At 37.6% G+C, this 16,869-nt stretch overlaps 3 protein-coding genes across 5 annotated transcripts in view; all 3 read left to right on the top strand.

The window, feature by feature from the left end:
* Positions 1 to 16,869, top strand: part of LOC145433270 (uncharacterized) — a 223,208-nt gene that overhangs the window by 175,323 nt on the left and 31,016 nt on the right. The window lies entirely within an intron of this gene.
* LOC145456329 (uncharacterized) overlaps positions 1 to 16,869 on the top strand; it is a 30,864-nt gene that overhangs the window by 1,202 nt on the left and 12,793 nt on the right. The window contains exon 1 of one of the 2 annotated variants that reach the window (XR_013920587.1): positions 13,064 to 16,759. The exons of the other annotated variant lie outside the window; for it this stretch is intronic. The gene's annotated coding sequence lies outside the window, so the exon portion shown is untranslated. Of the gene's footprint in view, positions 1 to 13,063; positions 16,760 to 16,869 lie in introns of those variants that run through there. 2 annotated transcript variants of the gene reach the window in all.
* Positions 4,405 to 6,833, top strand: LOC145458243 (kelch repeat and BTB domain-containing protein 12-like). Its single transcript, XM_080336601.1, has one exon. The coding sequence runs from the start codon at positions 4,503 to 4,505 to the stop codon at positions 5,961 to 5,963; it is 1,461 nt and encodes a 486-aa protein (XP_080192727.1). The 5' UTR covers positions 4,405 to 4,502; the 3' UTR covers positions 5,964 to 6,833.

The raw sequence follows: 16,869 nt of genomic DNA, 5'->3' as shown, positions 1-16,869 counted from the left end.
AACGGTACTGGAACTAGCACATTTCCGAAGTCATGATCATCCCACAACACTGTCACCAAGTGCAATAAAATCGGTATGGTCGAAAACATACCAAAGTATCTTTAATGTGATGGATAACAGGCAATAAATTCATTGTGGTGGCATAAAAAGTAGGCTACATGTTTGAACTTTCACATATTACCTTCTGTTATCACGTCATACTCGATTTTGCCCAGCCCTATTCGTGACGTCATTGTCATAATAATTTTAAAAACACTACATGGGATTCGTCGAGTGCGCCAAATTTTCTCAGAAATGAAACTTTGAAAATAAAGCTCGAAATGAGAGGTAAGGCACAGACGGGGCAAGCCTCACTGTTGATGATGCAATCCATCATACCATTTATCATACCATATACTAATCGAATATAACTGTCACACTGATTCCGAAAAGCTAAATACTGATCGACCTCTCAATTCTGAAAGTATTCGCTGGTGCTACAGAGCGACTAACCAATCATGAACGTGGATAGCTATGGCGTTGTTTGTAATTCGTGTTCATAATTGTGAATGTCACGTCCACGGCAGTTCATTTCGCGCCGTAGATCAGGAAGATAATGTGTATTTGAAAACTGCGTTGTGATATGGGCGTCACCATGTCTGCTATGCTATTTGATCAATCAACGTATCGCACAATTCAAGATTTCGGATCGGGTAGGCCTACATAAAATTCGCGAGTGATATTGGTCGCCAGTGCGACAGTACCTTAATTTGAGGATTTTCGAAAGTGGGGTCCGAGCCCCAAACCTGATGACGGCATCGTCTTTACCTCTCATAGTCATACTTTACTTGTATTGCCATGAGAATAATTATTCTGGCCGTGATGAAAATTTACCAACAAGTCGCCGCAATATTGATCAATTCAGGACAAAAATGAAAATTTGGCAAAGAGCCATATCTTATACCCAAAAGAGCCATAGGTTCCCGACCACTTCTCTGGACTCCAACATATTTTCTACGCCAAGTGACAGCGTTTTCTGACATTTTTTGCTCTATACAGTACGAGGTGGCTGGGCGAACCACTATTTAGTTTTACCGTTCAATTCTACTTTTTCGGCCGTATAATTATTAGATTTTTTTCAGGCTCTTTGTCACCTGCCAAAAGACAAGATCTCGATATCGAGATTTCCAGGAATCACGACGACTACAGGTGAGTTTCTGTGTAATTTTGTAACATATCCAGAATTGGTGACAATGTATAAATACATAGCAAACATTCTGTCCGCTATGCAGACAATGTCAGTCTTAAGTGAATCAATTGGAATCCCATGGATTTTCATATCTTCTTATCTTCCTTACCGTCAGCGTACCATATGCTTACAGCCTACAGAATCGTACATTCAGCATTTATCATTCCGAGATGACAAAGAAATCATGCAATAAATCTGGCTCACTGATTGCCAGTAAATTCGAAGGGGTTGAAGTCTATAAGTTGTCGCGGAATAGACACAAAAAATAGCTATCTGCGATTACATGCTTTAGGGCGGTCCAAAAATAACCTTTTTCCGTATCCTGAGGATGCACCGATTAAAATGTTAGGATGAGTAAAAAAACGCTGCACACAAAATTTTGCTCAATTCCTACAAGTAGAACCCGACGCAAATTCCACTGTCAGCCCCATGACGTTGTTAAGTTGTCTACAAATACGATGCAAAAGAAATTCATTGCAATTCCAACCCGTAGAAGCGAAGTTAATTGAGTTTTTCATCAATGATTCTGGAATTACCCACCATAAATGCTATTTTTGCAAATCTAGAACTTTCAACTGCAAAAATTCCGCTTCTACGGGTTGGCAGTGAGCAAAAATTGTTATGCATCGCTCTTTTAAGCAACTCAACAATTTCCTTGGGTTGACATTAAAACCTAAAAAAAACTGGAAAAAAAACTTAAATTTGCTTTGCCGTGGCTTTGGCTGGTTGGAATTGAGCTAAATTTGGTGTGCAGCCTTTTTTTAGGCATACTTTTTAATTTATTCAGTGAATCCCCGGAATTCGCAAATAAAAAGTTTCCTGATATACGAATTCATAACCTTGCACAATCTGTGCTACAACGAAATCAGAAATGCATATTTTGCACATCCGGAACATTTTCTGCTCGGAATGCTAGGTCATGATGATGTAAGTGGAAGTAGTGTCAGGTCTCGTAGATGCTTTTTAAATCCCGGGATTTCAATAGAGTTGATCCCGGAATCGCTATCAGAAATATACCTTAAAATCCCGGGTTTTCAATAGAGCTCGACCGATATTGATTTTTACAGGCCGATACCGATACCGATATTTCGACGCTCACAAGGCCGATAACCGATATCATAGGCCGATATTAATATGGAAGGAGCAGAGAACTATTTCGCCAAAAATATTATATATTAGGCAAGATGGCACTTGTTCATGCCACAGAAAGGTTAACAACAAACGAGAAAACTGAAATCGAAAAGACATATTGCTTAATTGTGAACATTCGTTGAAATTTGGGATAACTCGAAAATCAAAACATGATACAGAATTGCAGATCAGTTCAGAAAAGGTAGATTGTAGTTGGATATAAAATATCGGTCGCAATATCGGCCTAGATTGGCCGATACCGATATTCGAGAAAGTTCCAAATATCGGCGCCGATAATCGGCCAAGCCGATAATCGGTCGACCTCTAGTTTTCAATGCTAATATTGACTGACCCCCTTCTATTTTTGCAGATCGAGGAGGACGTGAACCGGCCCAGTCCTGCGCGACGTTCCAAACCGACTAAGGATGCGGCGGCTCAATCGAACGAAGAGTTTGCAAAATTCAAACGCAAGACCCCCTCCCTTGGTCACAGGTTGTCACGACGAAGCGCACTGCAGGCCCTAAGTAACAATCCAAGTCGGACCCCCAAATCAAACAATTGACCCGAAATGGCAGATACCGTCCAGACAGGCTTGGTCAACTGGACAGATTTTGTTGAAGAAGAACTGTATAGTTCGAAACAAGCTGAGCTTGTGATACATACATTTGCCATTCTCGTGCTCATGAGAACGATCTATGGTTTGATATGAACTGCTAGGCCTAAACCTGCCGCATTGCCGCTGCTTCGAGAAGACTGAGGTCAAGTGGTGGAAATTGGGCCACGGCTATGAAAAGGACAAGAACTACTGCTTTTTGCAGATTTGTTAACCATGACTATTGCCAAAGCAAATATATGGTCTCTTTCTTGACTTAGAAAAATATGTCATTTAGGTTGCACATTAGGGGTGTTCGAAAAAAAAATTACAAACTTCATCGACTTAGTTGTCAAATCGCCAGGTTACCGAAAAAAACGTTGCGCACCAAATTCCAACCAGTGGAAGCCGAGGTCGGTCAAATTGAAATTTCGGCCATTTTTGAAATAATAGTATTTACTAAGACCAATTTCGTCACACCGACAAGACCAAAAATCGTGTTCCAGGTATGCCTGAATAGGCAGGGATGTCTTTCCTACTTGTTTTGATCTTGACAAGGTCCTATGGTGGGGTTTGGATGAAAACATCGCCAATAAACGAAAAAAAGACATGACGTGGATTAGCTGGAAATTAGTCCACTTCTTTGAAATAGACACATTAAAACGACGTTGATATCATTTTCAAATAGAGTACTGTACACACTGAAATTAACGACCATAAAAAGGAAATGAACTAATATTAAGCACGTAAAATACGGGTAAATATATTTCTGCTGTTATTTCAAAAATGACCGAAATTTCAATTTGACTGACCTCGGCTTCTACTGGTTGGAATGGAGTCAAATTTGGTGTGCAACGTTTTTTAAGTAACCTGGCGATTTGACAACTAAGCCGATAAAATTTGAAAAAATTAAAAAAAATTTTAACATCCCTAGTGTTCAGGTTACGTTTGAAATTCAATGTCTCTCTGACTTTGTCCTATCTGTTCCCTGCAACCAGGGCTGGGGAGTCAGAGTTTGGCAAATTTTTCGCTTAATGGAGTTGGAGTCCCAAAATTACTTACTAAATTTCGTTTCTGACCAATGCTTATTACTGAAAGTGTGTTGGCTTGAAACCATTTATGATTCACAATCAGCAGACAATGTGCCGTCTGTAACGGTAGGCCTATAAAATAGGCTACAAGCTATAAAATATCAAATGATTACTTCACCGACAGTGCAAAATCTACGATACAAACGAAATGCAGAGCTCAAAAAAAATTTGACTTTTTGAAGTCAAAAAAATCGCTCTACTAATCATCTTTACTTCAAAAACAGTGCTTGACTATATCATAATAATCATAGCATCATTCTATATAGCCTATTGTGGATGATTGACAATCATGGTGCAGATTGTATGTTCAAATGTAGAGAAACATTCAGTGAAGATGATGGAAGAATTACATCGAATGAAGCAAGAGAACGATAATTGTGATTTCACAATTCAAGTGGGAGATGATGTCTATTACACTCACAGAAATGTATTGTCGGCTGGTTGTGCTTATTTCAAAGCTATGTTAAAGCACGATACAAAAGAGAGTCGTGAAGGAAAAGTTGTTTTGAAAGAAGTCGATTCTCAGTGTGTGAAAAACTGCATCGATTTCATATATTCCGGTAAATTTGAGATTCCTGATGAAAAGATGAATGATCTTCTTCATGTCGCAATCATGATGCATTTGGATGACGTGAAACAGGCAGTGTCTGACGTTTTGGAGATATCAGTTGATGTAAAGAATTACTTTTCCACAAGAAATGTCGCCGATATGTATGGATTGGATGCCGTCTCTATGCGATGCGGAATATTTTTTCATGAAAATATCATGGAGTTATCAAACCAACCTGAATTTGGAAATATTGGAAAAACTAACATCCTCGATTATGTGAAGTCAGAACAATCAAAGTTGTGCGAAGAAGAAAAACTAACGTTATTGTTCAATTGGGTCGGGAAAAATCGCAAAAATCAGGAATATTTGCGCAAATTTCTTGAAGAAATCAAGTTTGATGAGGTGTCTCCGGTATTTTTAGAACGTCTTTTGGAATCAAACCTAATTCTGACTAACGACTTGGGACTGTACAAGTTGATCAATGGACATCTTTTGAAAGCTTTAAAAGCATCGCACAAAATGGATGACGAAATGGGCAAAGATGAATTGATAATTCTTTTTGATGATAACGCAGATTGTATCCGATCCTTCCATCCAGTAACTGAAAAACTAGACAAGTTTCATGATGAAAAGTTTAAGAATTTGAAACACTGTTTCTCGGCGATATCTCTAGACAATTATATCTACGTTTTGCGTGGGAATAAATCAGTTCATCGCCTCAATTTTGAGAGTAAAAATTCGAAATGGGAAAAGATGAAAGATATGATTTGTGACCATGGAAACCAACCTCGCTCAGTTGCTTTGTCAGGATTGATATTCGTTGTTGGAGGAAGTATTGCTAACCCAACAAGTGATGTGGAAATATATACTTCACCCGTTAATCAATGGATGCAATTAAAAGACAAACCAGGAGGAATTTGTGATACAAGTCTCGTATCATTGAATGATTCCATCTATTGTATCGGAGGTATAGGACAAGATGGTGCCATAGTTTCATCATTCTGCAGATTCACTCCATCCTCATCAGAGTGGGTTGATCTCGACCCAATGAGAGATCCTGTATATAGTAGTGGTGTTGTTGCCGTTAATCAGAAGATATTTGTGATCGGTGGTGTGAGGGTAGGAGCACAAGTCGAAAACGTAGAATGTTACGATATTACTTCATCTCAGTGGACTTTATTATCTCCTATGAACGATCGTCATTATCGTGTTTCTACTTATCACATTGGCAAGTGGATATTTGCAGTAACAAATTACGAAACCTCTGATCAAATTGAAAAATATGATATATCACAAGACCAATGGACTATAGTGAAACCAAAAGTAGATCAATGTTGTCGAATTTACTCATCCATATTTGTCAAGAGATAGAGCAGACTTGTTCATTTTACTGGGTTTTCAATTCCGATTAACTGCAGTACTTATAATGCGAATTACTGACTACTTGGAAATGAACAAAGAAATACAGGAGATAGAATCGGCGTTGTGAAAAGAATGGAGTTTGCAGTTAGAAATGGGGCGGTTTTCCACCTTCAAAACCCACTCTCTGGCTGCGTTATTGTGCGTTTTTTGTTTCAAGTTGGCAGAACTTTGTACGTTCAATCTTTCAAATTCTGTCATGTTGAAACTACTTTTCGGGAGATTCGTATCATTTGATGAATGTCATAGCAATAGTAACCAGTAATTTTGTGGAAATATACTTCATTACTTCTACAAAAGTGCATCATCCTGTCAGCAATTCTAGTTGATGCAGCCCATAATATATTTAATTCCCTACTCAATATAGATATGGGCGTTCATTTTGACGACTTGTACAATTGATCCCACTAGGGTTATATGGCCAATATCAGGAGTTGGTAATCTGTTAGTTACAGTAAGCCGTATAAGTTTTACCCTTCCCATAATTCAGTATGAAATAACCCACTGCGTTCAATGATTCAATGCATGAAAATTTCAAAAAAGTGTGGATGTCTTCCTTGTTGAGCCACGTTTTCAGCCGAGTTACAACTTTATATCCAAGTAGGAAATAAAATGGGATTTATTTTAGTTTATCTTGTCGTCTTTCTTGTGTTTCATGATTTTTTTGCTATCCGTGATCACGAAATCTGAATTTTTACGCATATGACTATCGCCAACTCGTTATCTACCACATCTTCTGGTATGATATTCTGGTTTAAGCAACCTGTGCTATGTATAGATTCATTGATTTTACTTTTCATAACCACTCTTCATTTTGTTACAGTGGATTGCAGTCAGAAGATCATCATATAAAATAACATGTCATTTAATAGTCTGGTCGTCCGATGGGAAATGGCTTTGGTGACAATCTCAATCAGTTGCAATCTGACATGTATCAATGTCTGACAATTCTATTCGGTAGATGAAAGTGAGTAATTCTGAATTTATCAACGATTTTCGATTCAATTATTTGCCATCAATGCTATTGTGGGGTGTTTTAAAATGATAAAATTGTTCACAACAAACTCAGCTCTATCACTAGTAACAACATTATATTGGGGTTACCATACATCCTCTTCTAAGAGTATTTGTTATCATTTTTCAGGTTTTCGAAAATGTCCTCCGAGGACGCCTGATTGTCCTCCTTTTGGGCAATCTGTCCTCTTTTACAGCTGGCGTAACGGACAGATGCAACTGAAAATCGGCATAAATGACGTGAAATAAGCAATACGGCCGTTCGAGCGGGTTATTCAGGAGTTATATGAAAGTGGTGACCTAGGATGGACGACTACATTCTATTCGCACCAACTTAAGTATTTAGGAAATGATTACTGAAGTTAACATAATGATATCAGTTTTCAATATGCTCCTACGTTGGAGTTCTTATCCCAGTTTGCAGAAACTGATTAAACTGTGCGTGTCTGCTAATAGAACAATTGAAGTATGGCTACTAGCTACCCTCCCCCCGTGCTGCACATTCTTGAAATCCTGTTCAAAAGCATTCATTCAACCACGCCTCTGTAATGTTTGTGCTGATCATGATTGAACTATTTCATGGGATAGTTTATTACGTCGTTGATGTGACTTCGGGCACAGGTCTAATGACCAAACAAATCTTCCTAAATTCTGGTACCGTTAATCTAATTCTAATCTAATTTTCGAATATCTTTCTTTGCTCTAATTCTAATCTTATTTGTGAACTGTTTCTATGCCCTAACTTTATTTCCAATCCAAATTTCTGAATTTTCTGATACTGCTACCAGAGATCGTATAGTGTGAAACGTACCTAGCTTGCAGTACAGACCAGTGTTGGGATGACCCGAGTCTTGACTTGACTCGAGTCACTTTCCTGAAATGACTTAACTTGACTCAACGTATCAGAAAGGTGGATTGACTCGTGACTCGGAGCAAAATTCACGAGTCAATTTCAAGTCATCAAGTAATCGGTGTTTATAAAAATCACTGTATCTGACATATGGTCGGATTGCTTGCGAAACGATGGTGTATTCCGTGATTCTAATCTAATTTGGACAAAGCTGTAGCTATAATTCTAATTCTAATCTAATTTGGAAATGCTGGTCTGGTTTAAGTCTATATTTGTAATTGTATTGGCAGTGTAATTATGAGATTTTCTTCCAGACCTTGTCTCTTGCCAAAAGAAAAGATCTCGATATAAGGATTTTCAGGAATCGTGATGACTTCAGGTGAGCTACTATGAAATATTGTGACATATCCATATTGTTGAAAATATCCGTATGAAATCCCATGGATATTCATAGGATTATGCTACCTCCCATGACATGTGCTTTCCAATATTTACACATTACCTATGCCTGTATCAAGCATTTATTCATTCCAAGCTGACCAAGAAATCATGCAATATATATTGCTCAATGAGACCAGTAAATCCGGACGGAGGTTTACCTGTCGCAAAAAAGTTACTGAGAAAAAGAATAACTATCTGCGACTACATGATTCCGTATGATCAGAAGCAGCAAGAAATCAACTCAAGTAGTAGTAGCAACATTAAGTTCACTCCAGAACAGGTAGAAGTAGGGCTATTCCAGGCAACCCAAAGTAGCCTGCTGCAGGTAGAAGTAGAATTTGCTCTTTCGAAACTACTGAATTAAGTAAGTAGATATGATGATCAGTCATGAACAGTGAACACTCTCGAAACCTGTAATCTGACTGAACGGTGCAGAGAGCTGGGTATATGTTGGTCTGCCCTAGCCTCTAATGCACAAATAATGTTTCTTAATCGATTCACAGTTTCCTAATAATGTTTCGTAGGCTTCGGTTGAAATCTACTGTGTTTGATTGTGACACAGTTATGTCGAAAACTGATGGTGGACAAGTTTTGAGCATTCTTTATAAGGGTGTACCTAGCTACCTACCATTACAAAAAAGATTGAAGCAGATTGTAGTTCATTGTTATGCAATAGTTGGTATTATTGTCACAGCAATGTAGCGTGTTCAAGACATTCAGATGATATTGTAACACTGCTTTAAGAGCAAACTAAGCGCTGCTTTAGCACTAGAACAGTGGTTCCCAACCTTTTTGTATTCAGGGACCTTTTTTAGACTGTAACGGACCCCCGCGGACCCCCACAAAGTTTTAGCTCAATTATCGTGCAAACGTCATCTGTCTTGTGCAAACGATAACTAAAGACTTGGTGATATTCAGCATCAAAATGCCTATACTTGAAAATCAGATTATACTATTGATCCAGAAATTGAGTTTACTCCTATTACTTCAAAGCGAATTCTGCGATTGCATTTCTTGAAATACATGGTCGTGTCTTGAAAATCTGCGCCTTCGATAGGATATTAACGAGCGCCGAAAATCCATTTCCACAAATACAGATGTTGGCGAATGAAATAATGATACATAACGCTTCCGACGACTCATTTGGGTATGATCGCAATAAACATGGCACCAAAATTGACGAACAGTCTCCAGTCTCCCATGATAATGTCACCCTCGGGTCTACGTACATTTGCGAGTAAACAATTTTCTACCATAAACATTAACAATCTAACTGACGTTCACTTGCATCATCTCCGAAGGGTTTCTACGTCAGACATGCAGCCAGAGTTTAAAGAACTTGTTGACAACTTTGATTAACACAGATGTCTCATTGACTTCAACAGCTATTGAATTACATTACGAAGAATCCGGCAATTACTGTTTTTGGTGTCTAATTTAAACTTACAGGTTACAATAGATATATAGATGGATAAATATGCGGTTTATGTATCAATTCAGGAATCCGGCCCGCCGAGTACCTAATTTTTCCATATCTGACCAGCCAACTGGAGAAGTTGCACGCCCCCGATATAACGTCAATCCTAGTATTTCTATATAGCAGCCTATCTTGAAGTTATTATGGAAAAATGGTTATCACAAGAGAAAATAGGTTTTTGTAAACATTTCGAAATCACCGTGCCTGACCTTACTCATCGAACAAAACATCTCCTAACAGGAAAATGTTTGTATCCGTGGGCTATCAGCTATTTAGCAATTAAAATGAGTCTGCACAGTAGGATATTTCACCTCGGACTGCCATTCTGTTGAAGTCAGCTCTGGAGTTTTACTAGCAATGAAACAGAAGTGTTTCAAGATTTTCCGAATTTGAAAAAATACAAATTAGCTTATCAACTACTTTGAGGCTCTGCAGACCCCTGGTTGTGAACCACTGCTCTTGAAGATGCTTTCTCGAAATCCCAGGATTTGAAAAATACCTTAATAGTCTGCGATTCCAATGCTAGTATTGACTGTCTCACTGATATTTTTGCAGATTAAGGAAGCCGTGAAGCAGCACAAACCCGGCGAAGTTTCAAGGGGACTAAGAATGTGGCGGCTCGAAGCAGCAAAACGAAGAATACGTTAAATTCAACCCCAGTCCCATCACAGGTTGTCACAGAAGCAGACACGGACAAAATTTCACATTTGTCGTGAACTCATTACGAGAAGCGCCTCCTTCAATTTGTCGACATCTAAAGACCAGGCGAAGCCCACTGCAGGCACCAATTAACAATCCAAGTCGGACTCCAAATCAAACAGTTCACCTAAAAATTCGGAGACTGTCCAGCCCTACTTCGACAACTACATAATTTTAGTTGTACAATTTGACTAATTAGGTTGAAATGCAAGTAATCGAATTCGTGAAATGTGTCCTTGCTCTAATTCTGATTTAATTTCAGAAATGTTTCTATTAGGCTTACCATATTTTGGAAATCAAAAGAGAGGACACTTTTTCAGAAATTTGCAACTTGCAAAACCGGAGTGAAATTCTCAAAAACCGGTTAATTTGTCCCACTTTGTGATCGGTTGACTAAAAAAAAAAGGTCATCTTTTCCGCCCAGAGCTCAAAATAACGTTTTTTACTCCCCATTGCCGAGTGGATGACTAAAAAAAAAAAGGTCATATTTTCCGCTCAGAGCACAAAATAATGTTTTTTACTCCCCATCGCCGAGTGGATGACTAAAAAAAAAAAAAAAAAAAAAAAAGGTGATCTTTTCGCTCAGAGCTAAAATCACCGTTTTCCACTCCGAAATACCCGTCGGAGCTTCACTTCTATGCTAATATGCGGCATATCACTCGCAATTTGCTCTAAATCTGCCTAAATTTTCAAAAAAGAGGACAAAATCTCAAAAAAGAGGACAAAAGGGCGTCCTCCGAGGACACTTTCAAAAAAGTCAAAAAAGAGGACAAATCCTCTTGAAAGAGGACGTATGGCAAGCCTAGTTTCTATTCTCTGATTTTAATTTTCATCTAATTTCCCGTTTTACTCTAAATGCTGCAGAAGAACCGAATAGCTCGAAACGAGCTAAGCTTGCGGTACAGACATTTTCCGTTATCGTGCTCGGAACTATGATTTGATTCGAATTGAACTTGATTTTAATGACCAAGTTTTCGTGAACTCTGCAATTCTAATGTAATTAGGAAAAATGTGTAACTATATTTCCTATTTTAATATATTTTGGAAAATAGTGTTTAGCTATGATTCTAATTTTACCCTTCATTTGAAAACAAACAGTGTAGCTATATATCTGATTGTACCCTAATTTGTAAAATCTAAAAAGTTCTAGTTGTTTAAGTCAAGGGCCAGATATCCCTTGAAGAATCGTAAAGTTTCACTGTGCCGCTCGTAAATGATATTGACGCCCCATGCTCAATTCACCACCTGCTATTGCATTGAAACAATAACTTATGTCAATGACAAGGGAATTGTAATGTTACATTCATTACATAGGTCACCTCTCTTGCTAGGTCTAAACCTGCCATATTTCTGCCGCTTAGATGAAGATTGAGGCTGAGTTGTGGATCATGGCATATCTGAAAAATGAAAATTGGACCGCATCCATGAAAAGGTCAAGAACCACTGCATTTCACAGATGTGTTAATCCTGATTATCCCCAAAGCCAAAATGCGGTTTATTTTACTTGTGGAAATCTGCAATTGAGATTGCGCATTCTAACTCTTAATATGTACAGACGAAGTTTTGATTCTTATGCTTTGGTACTACAAATAGTTTGACATCTTCCCTTCGCTTCCGTGTTTTGAATAATATTGAGTTAGTTTTTGCGGAACCTGAGGCTTTGGCATGGCAGGTTTTTATGAACATATCAACACTAAATTTAAGACACGACTGTGTTCAGGTCAAGCTTGAAATTCAATGTATCTCTGCCTTTGTGCTATCTGCTGCTTACAACCAGGGCTGTGGAGTCGGAGTTTGACTAATTATTCGCTTAATGGAGTCGGAATCTCAGAATATTTTAGCACTCCTTGGAGTCAGAGTCATGAAAAAAATACTGACTGGAGTCGGATTTTCCAAAAATGAACCTGACTCCGACTTCAACTTATTTATCATGAAAACAATTGCTTTCAAAAGTGTCTTTAAATTACTAATAATAACTAAAATAGGATTTTTATGAACCATCAATCATGTTATTAGTAGGAGAAAGAAATACGCAATATGCATCTTCGCGATGCAGTCACAAATTGATGCAAATTTTGGAATTATGCCCAGATACTGTGACTGAGTGAATGCATCGTCTGGTTTCCCTAAATTGTAAAATCGATATAAATATAACCAAACGCTGCTTCCCACTTGACTCAATTAAAAATACTTTTAGTGTAGCTAAGCTCCTTGGGTCGAACAAATGATTAAGAAAGACTGCAAGTCCTAGTCCCTGAATACTTGATTAAGTACATGTAGACTACACATATGCTGTTTGACCACTTCCTAAATTTTGTTTCTGACCAATGCTCATTAGTAGTAAGAGTGTGTGTGCTTGTAACCGTTTATGATTCACAATGTGCCGTCTACCACGGCCCACGGTAGGTCTATAAAATCGGCTACAAGCTGTAAAATATCAAATGATAAATTCACCGACAGTGCAAAATCTACGATGCAAACGAAATGCAGAGGTCAAATTTTTTTTTTTTTAACAATTTTGATAATTTTTGACCTAATGCTTCAATTTTGACTTTTCTGGACATGTCAAAAAAATCGACCTACTAATCATCTTTACTTTAATAACAGTACTTGACTATATCATAATAATCATAGGATCATTCTATATAGCCCATTGTGGATGATTGACAATCATGGTGCAGATTGTGTGTCCAAATGTAGAGAAACATTCAGTGAAGATGATGGAAGAATTACATCGAATGAAGCAAGAAAACGATCATTGTGATTTCATAATTCAAGTAGGGGATAATGTCTATTACACTCACAGAAATGTATTGTCGGCTGGTTGTGCTTATTTCAAAGCTATGTTAAAGCATGACACCAAAGAGAGTCGGGAAGGAAAAGTCGTTTTGAAAGAGGTCGATTCTAGGTGTGTGAAAAACTGCATCGATTTCATATATTCGGGCAAATTTGAGATTTATGATGGAAAGATGAATGATCTTTTACATGTCGCAGTCATGATGCAGTTGGATGACGTGAAACAGGCAGTATCTGACGTATTGGAGGAATCACTTGATGTAGAGAATTACTTTTCTACAAGAAATGTCGCCGATATGTATGGACTGGATGCCGTCTCTATGCGATGTAAAGAGTTTTTTTATGAGAATATCATGGAAATATCAAACCAACCTGAATTTGGAAATATTGAAAAAGCTAACATCCTCAAATTTGTGATGTCGGAAAAATCAAAGTTATGTGAAGAAGACAAACTAGCATTATTGTTCAATTGGGTTGAGAAAACTCGAAGCAATCAGGAAAATTTGCAAGAGTGTCTCGAAGCAATCAAGTTTAATAAAGTCCCTCCGGTATTTTTAGAACGTCTTTTGAAATCGAACCAAATTATCAAAAACGACTTTGGACTGTACAAGCTGATCAATGGACATCTTTTAGAAGCTTTGAAAGCATCGCACAAAATGAATGAAGAAGTTGGCGACGATGAATTGATAATTATTTTTGATGGTGATACAGATGGTGACGCAGATTGTATCCGATCCTTCAATCCAGTAACTGAAAGAGTAGAGAAGTTTCATGATGAGAAGTTTGGGAATTTAAAAGATTTCTCAGCAATTTCTCTAGACTCGTATATCTACGTTCTATGTGATAATAAATCAGTTCATCGACTCAATTTTCAGAGCAAAAATTCAAAATGGGAAAGGATGAAAGATATGATTTGTGACCATGGACTATGTCCTCGCTCAGTTTCTTTGTCAGGATCGATATTTGTTGTTGGTGGAAGTTGTGTTGAAGCAACAAGTGACGTGGAAATATTTTCTTCTCTCGCAAATCAATGGTTTCAACTAGAAGACAAACCTACAGCGATTTCTGATGCAAGTCTCGTATCATTGAATGACTCCATCTATTGTATCGGAGGTGTAGGGCAAGATGAAGTCATAGTTTCATCATTCTGCAGATTCACTCCATCCTCATCAGAGTGGGTTGATCTCGACCCAATGAGATATCCTGTGTCTACCACTGGTGTTGTTGCAGTTGAACAGAAGATATTTGTGATCGGTGGAGTGAGGGAAGGAGTCCAAGTCAACAACGTAGAATGTTACGATGTTACTTCATCTCAGTGGACTTCATTATCTTCTATGAATGCTTGTCATGATCAAGTTTCTGCTTATCACATTGACAAGTGGATTTTTGCAGTATCAAATTTTGGAGCCTACAATCCAATTGAAAAGTATGATGTATCGCAAGACAAATGGACTCTAGTGAAACCAAAAGTAGATCAAGAGTTTTTAATTTACTGGTCCATATATGTGAAGAGATAAATTGCACTCACCTGAGCAGACTTGTACCAAATTACTGGATCTTCAAAATACAACTTGACCTAGAACTAGAACCACTCACTTTTCAAAACTTTTTTTAAAAATTCGCAACTGTCAAACCAAAACACAACTGAGTTAATTCAATTCCGCAGCAACTGCAATACCGGTACTGATAATACGAATGACTGAATTAGACATGAGGTTGAAAATATCGGAGATAGAATCGGTGTTTAAAAAGAATTTTGTTTATAGTTCGAAATGTAACGGTTTTCAACCCGCCCATGACTATGCCACTCATGGTATTCACACTAATAATAAACACTACAACTATTCGCTTTCAAAATCTGTAATTAGAACTACTCTTGACCGTCAAACTAACTCGATTAGCAGTTTGTACTAGTCTTCAGATGAGTCATGATATATAATAAAAGTGTTCACACTTGATATTTTCAATTCATCAAGCTATATCCATTATTATTGCATTTTAAAATGTGTATATTTTTGTTTCAATGCTGCAGAAAAGGGTACATTCGGTTTTTCAAATTATAACAAGTATAAAGTACTTTTAGGTAAAAGTATCATTTAATGAATGTAATATCAGTAGTAACCAGTAATGTTACGGAAATATACCTTCATTAATTGTACCACAGTGCGTGATCCTGCCAGCAGATTTAGTTAACACATCCAGAATATATTTAGTTCCTTAGGCCAACTCAATATAAATATGGTCGATGATTTTGATGACTTGAACAATTGATTCCGCAACGGTTAGGCTATATGGCCAATATCAGGAGTTTGGAACTACTGATTACTGTAAGCGGTGTAACTTTTACACTTCCGATAGTTCACTATGAAATAACCCACAGCACTCAATGACTCAATGCATGGAAATTTCAAACGAATAAGAATTATCTGTTCATTGTTGAGCCGCATGCGATATATGCTCCAAGCTATTCCCTCTTCAAAATGTATAGGCTACTCACAACAGGGTTGCATCCAAGTCACACGTCAATCTCGCTTTTATAGTTTTGAATCGAGTCATTTCCAATTCACTACCGAGTCAATTCCGAGTATAAGTCAGTGAGTAGAGGGTCGAGTCCGAGTAACACTTTCTTCAACTCTGCCCGAGTGAAATGGAATGGCTCGCATTCACAATATTGTAATTTTTCTCACTACAATCAGTTTTTGGCACTATTTCGCAAGTATCAAGACTAATAGACGAAATACCAAAAACTTGGTGACTTTCCTATTCTTCACAGTTACAATGAAATGTCGGTATTGGCCGTCCTAGTTTCGAGTCATATGACTTGGTTCGAGTCATGCACAATAAGTCGAGTCAATACAATAATTGTCTATAGTCGAGTCATTTTACGCATTTGATGGTGACTCAAGTCGGGTTCCATTCGAGTCATTACAACCCTGGGTTACAAGTTTAAATGCCCATCTTATTTTATGAGATTCTTGCATAAACAATATTTAACTACCATATGTAATAAAATCGGATGAAATTTTTGTTTATCTTGTTCTTTTTATTGTTTTTTACAAATTTGAGGACGCTGTTTCCAGAAAGTCATTCGTTTTTCGTTATCACTGATCAAGATACCAAATTTGTATGCATTCTCAAAATAAACCATTTCGATTATGTTATTATGAGGCGATTATCGGCAACTTGTTATGTACCACTTCTGCTGGTACGTTAGCCAGGCTTGAACAACCTGTGTTGCATATACAATTGTACATTCATTGAGTTTACTTATCATAACCACTCTTCATTTTGTTACAGTTAATTGCAATCAGAAGATCATGATTCATAACATACCGTATCATTTAATGGTTTGGTTGTCCGATGGGAAATGGCTTTGGTGATAAAAGAAGTTTGCATGACAATCTCAACCGTTATCAATCAGTTGGAATCTGTAATGCATCAATGTCTAGCAATTCTGTCCGGGAGTTAAAAGTGAGTAATTCTGCATTCATTTTTTTGTGAAATCAATGATCTCGGATTCGGTTATACGCCATCAAGGCTATGGTGCGGTGTTTCAAAATGATTCCATTATTCACATTATA

The sequence above is a fragment of the Botryllus schlosseri genome, chromosome 1, assembly GCF_051294905.1.
Source record: "Botryllus schlosseri isolate E-star chromosome 1, Bs_hap1, whole genome shotgun sequence".
NCBI classification, from domain to species: Eukaryota; Metazoa; Chordata; class Ascidiacea; order Stolidobranchia; family Styelidae; genus Botryllus; species Botryllus schlosseri.
The sequence above is the reverse complement of the archived record's forward strand: the minus strand, read 5'-3'. Positions and strand labels throughout refer to the sequence as shown.

Bases quoted from the DNA above. Each gene is read 5' to 3' on its own strand.
- LOC145458243 (XM_080336601.1), top strand. From the start codon at position 4,503: ATGTTAAAGCACGATACAAAAGAGAGTCGTGAAGGAAAAGTTGTTTTG.